At 38.9% G+C, this 4505-nt stretch overlaps 1 protein-coding gene across 1 annotated transcript in view; it reads left to right on the forward strand.

Annotated features, from left to right (window-relative positions):
- The window catches only part of LOC113682619 (mitochondrial calcium uniporter regulator 1), a 5907-nt gene extending 2010 nt beyond the window's left edge, over positions 1-3897 (forward strand). The window contains exons 4-10 of the mRNA XM_027199776.2: positions 623-666; positions 805-862; positions 1560-1601; positions 1707-1778; positions 1914-1967; positions 2342-2402; positions 3054-3897. Coding sequence (XP_027055577.1) covers positions 623-666; positions 805-862; positions 1560-1601; positions 1707-1778; positions 1914-1967; positions 2342-2402; positions 3054-3112 — 390 coding nt within the window. The 3' untranslated portion in view covers positions 3113-3897. The remainder of the gene's footprint in view (positions 1-622; positions 667-804; positions 863-1559; positions 1602-1706; positions 1779-1913; positions 1968-2341; positions 2403-3053) is intronic.
- Positions 3898-4505: the final 608 nt, after the last annotated feature.

The raw sequence follows: 4505 nt of genomic DNA on the forward strand, positions 1-4505 counted from the left end.
AGTCAGGTTGCGGCATAAGAACTGTCAGTGTGACTCAATTCTCATTTTTGAGGGTGTCAATGTTCTTATGGGAGGGGGGGAACAAATTGAATATTCTCTCAGGCCACTTGATAGTAGCTACTTCTTGCATTAACCCTTTCACCTCAAAGAGTGACTAGCATCTAATTTCTCCTTACAATATCATCCCAGAATAAGAAAATGTATAGAGAACAGTATGGAGAATATTCATGCTGATGTTAGGGTGTAAAGGATTTGAACACCCACAGCATTAGCAAATTACTAATTGTTCTGTCCATAATAATAGAGCTTTGTTCCTCATTCAGTATGATGACATCCTCATCTTCAAGGAGAGGAACACCAGTCATAATTACTGAAGTTATGCATAAGAAGGCTTTTTGGATGTGATATCCAAATCAGAACTGTGAAATTGGGTGTCCAAAAGAAAAAAGATAAATCTCAATTTTCTTTTTTTCCCTTTCAGTACTCATATCAGAAAAAAACTTTGTTGAAGTTCACTTTCTTCTGGGCTTTGAATCTATTTGCTTGAGTCTTATTTCATTTTGTGAATGCAGTAGTTATGTATAGCTGTGGTTCTGTAATATTGTGTTCCTTTCATTTCCAGGAAAGGCTTGAAGTGAAATTTAAAGGCCTAGTTGATTCAGTCAGGTATAAGCACTTTTTTTCTTAATCCGCATAGCTCATATCATATAGCATCTTAGGTGTATTGTCTCTTTGTTCGTTTGTTTTATTACTGGTAAGTGGATTTGTGGTGAATGGTATTAAACTCTTTTTATTTCTCCTCAGAAATGAAATGTTCCTTCTCGAACAAGGAAAATTTGCTCGTATTCAAGAGGAAAACCAGGTACAAATTGGAAAAAGTGAGATTTAATAGTTCGTAGTAATCAATAGGGGAAGCTACTGCATTTGTCATCAGATTATCAGTGTATACTTTCAACTCAATCAAGTCTGTTTAAAGGGGGTAAGTTTCCAGAGAAACTGTGGTGCTGCGTCGGTTGAGGGTATTGCGAAATAATTTGGTTTTATCAACTAAGTTGATAGTGTTAATTGGTCACCTTAAAGGGTTTCTGAAGCTGGCGCTTCCAACGTTAGCCCCTCGTCAAAGCGAATCGCGTTTAGTCAACGCTTGAAACGTGAGCTTTAGAATCTCTTTACGGCGGCCAACTCAGCGTCTCAACTCAGTTGATAGAAAAATTATACTGTCTGTTTAGAATACGAGAAGTCCCCTTTTCCGACGCGATTCGTCTTGCGATACCAAACAAATCAGCGAAGGCCATTTTCCGCGCTATTTTGCCGCTCGTCCAAGGGATCTCCAAAACGCAGTAACATGCTTTGGCTCGCGGAAATCACATGACGAATACGTGCCATCGGAATACAATACACCGCATTTCAAACAGAGTTCTGACTAAAAATTACTTCCTTCCTCACGCCACGCGCCTTTGTGACTCTGATAGAAAATATGGACTGCTCGTGGTCAAATGTTTGTGAAAGATGGTTGATATTGAACTGAATTTGCTATTTTTCTTTTTCTTGTTTATTAGAAACTAAGAGACGAAGTTAAATCCCTCAAAGGAATTTTACAGGTAGAAACAGCATCAATGATTTTTTACAACTTCTCATTATAGTCAATATCTTGGATTTTAATGACATAAATCAAGTTCTGCATCTGATGATGTTGCCCCTTCTAGGACGAGGTGGCAAAACTCCGAGGCGGAATGGCACTAGATTTCAGCCTGGAAAAGAGTCGTATCAAAGAAGAGGTTTGCTCTGAAACACTTCTGCACTTGCCTTGTGTTTGGTTCCAGTTGAACGTTTAAATTAAATTTGCGTTCCTGTGCGAATTACTTCGAGTCTACTCATAAGCGTCTCAATTCTTCTGAACTGTTTCATTTCAGCTTGCACAACGAGACCAGAAAATTAAGGACACAGAAAACAGAATAGAGACTGAGGTAAGGCTGGCTGAGAACGTCTGCTATTATTTCTTATTGTAATGTTGCGCGTTGGTAACAGATGGAACAATTTTCAATTGAGTGTCGAAAGTAATCCGATTGGATTAAAAGTAATTGGGATCGCTTTGGTTTTACTAAACCTTGCTCAGTGATTGGTCCAGAAAACACGAGCTATCCTCTCAATCAATCAGATGCAAAACTAAAAACAATTCCCGCGCATCAAGCAGTTTTCTTGTTTTCACTTTGAGGTTTCATTTGCGAATGATAGTGTAAACCTCTGTTCCTATCGGATAACTCTGGTTTTGGTTTTCGAAACTCAGTTTAAAACTGTTCTATTTAGCTTGGCTTGATATACTGGTTTGTGATTAATCTAGGTAGCCAAACTGGGGACACAACTTGAAGCGCAGAAGCTGGATTTAATCAAGTACATTGTCGGTAAGAAGCCAATGTTATCCTCGTTGGTTATTCGCTGTTTTGCAGTTGTTTTGCTACGAAAAAACTGGGTGCTCACGTACCGACGACTTTTCTCGCGGCGTCGAAGTCTCATAACATCGCCCTACTCAAGGGCATGGGTGGCATCTCTCAGGCGATCATTTGGCGGTGTTTAAAAATGTTTTGTTTTCACTGCAACTGCGAATTTTCAGACGCTTTTTGTGGAATAATTATATTGGAGGTCACTATGACTCGGTGTTATGAAGAAAGTCGCGCATTCGTCAGCTCCCTAAGACTAGATGACCGTGACGAGAGAATAAGAGACAACTGTTTGTTTTGAGATATTTGCCCAAGTGATACGTTTGTGAACTGGTGGGTCGATATCTAGAGGGGCGGGAGAGGGGGGGGGGGGTGCGGGGTGCAATTGACTGTACGGTTGTATTCCGCCCGAGAGCTATAGTGTTTTTCAAGCTGGATGTATTTATATAGCAGAGATTTCACATGTTGAAAATGTGAACGAGCTTATCCTCAACTGGGCTCTAGTCACTCCAGCTGACAACACGTTAGCTGGTGAAAAGCCTGCGTGGTCACAGTTGGTTGTGTTTCAAGTGTTTTCGATCACACATTTACGTCTGTTTTGTTTTTTGTCAACAGGAAGTTTACTGTCTTGTGTGACGCTTTTCCTAGCTGTCTGGCGATTTGTGAAGACGTAAAAGAATAATTCGAAAAAAATCATTCTACGATAGCTTTTTATTTTGGGCTTAAATTTCGCGTAGTTCGCGGGCGAGTTACCGCAACCGTGGACGTTTTCGTCGAAAGATTCAGATTAAAGGAGCTATCTTTGACTTCCAGGATTGATCATTATGCCAACTCTCCTTACAATTTTTAAAACACTGTCAAGTACACACTTCATGAGAATCAAGAAATTCATCAATCGGGTGACACTTTGGTGATCGAACCTCAAATTCTTCAGACGAGTTAACAGAAAAATATATCATTTTCAGCTGAAAGAACGGGTCTATAAATCCAAGGAGGGAAAAGGTTAAAATGATGTATATACCTCTGCGCGGAATACTATAAAAGCTATTCCACTCCTCCTAGAGATTATAGACTATTATCTCTTCACTCTTCTAACAATTACCGAAATTTATGAAAATTCCGAGTTCTAGAGATATTTGTGTCGTCTAACTTTCACCATGTATCATGATGAAACTGCAGAAGTGGCGTTTTTTGCCAAATAAACCCTATTCCATTTTTTAGGGGAAAAAAACTATCTAATGCAGCCTTTGATACAAAACATCTTGCCAATCCAAAAACTGCCCTTTTCGGTCCCTTTATAACAATGATCCTCGATAATACTGCGAGATTAGGGTCCCTATTCTGTCTATACTGGCAGTCTATTTATAAAGGATTTTACAGACAACCGTGCTGGTTAAGATTTACTTTGATATCAGAAGGTATAGGGTATAAGAAATTAAAGATTTTTATTTGCCTCCAATCGGTGTCATTAGTTTTTATTCAACGTGTGTGAAACAGCTTCTGACGGGCTCGTGTATGCTCTCGGTATTGTAAATAGCTAAAAGTTTGGCTTTCGGTTGGAAGATATTGTTACAGTGTGGCGTTCACATTTTGCTTCAGTTGGAGGTTTGAAGTACGAAGGTTTCAGTGGGGTGATGCGAACCCTGATTTATTCATTTCGCATCTCTGTTTGGGAGAAAAAATGTGTAAATTATGGCATTTAGGTCTTGAAGAGGCACGTGTAATGTAATCATACATTAATTTAATTCATGCATTATCATACATGTTAAAACAGGATAGTTAGCGTTAAGGGTTTTTTTTTCTGTGTTTCTTATCTTGCTTCATTTTTTACTTATTTCAATTTTTATTTTGAATAATGATAGTATAACACGCCCAGCGCGCTCTAACAACGTTGAAACCCCTATATAATGAAAATACAAATCCTGTGAAAGACCATAAAAAAACCATAACCTGTTCAATAGCACAAACCGAGTGATTATCAGTTTATAATCCCTCGCACAAACCCATTTAAGAAAAATAGGGAACTTTGGCTCCCTCTTTCTCCCCAGTCCTCGCTGTATACTACTC

Source organism: Pocillopora damicornis, chromosome 3, assembly GCF_964200805.1.
Source record: "Pocillopora damicornis chromosome 3, jaPocDami1.2, whole genome shotgun sequence".
Classification (NCBI taxonomy): Eukaryota; Metazoa; Cnidaria; class Anthozoa; order Scleractinia; family Pocilloporidae; genus Pocillopora; species Pocillopora damicornis.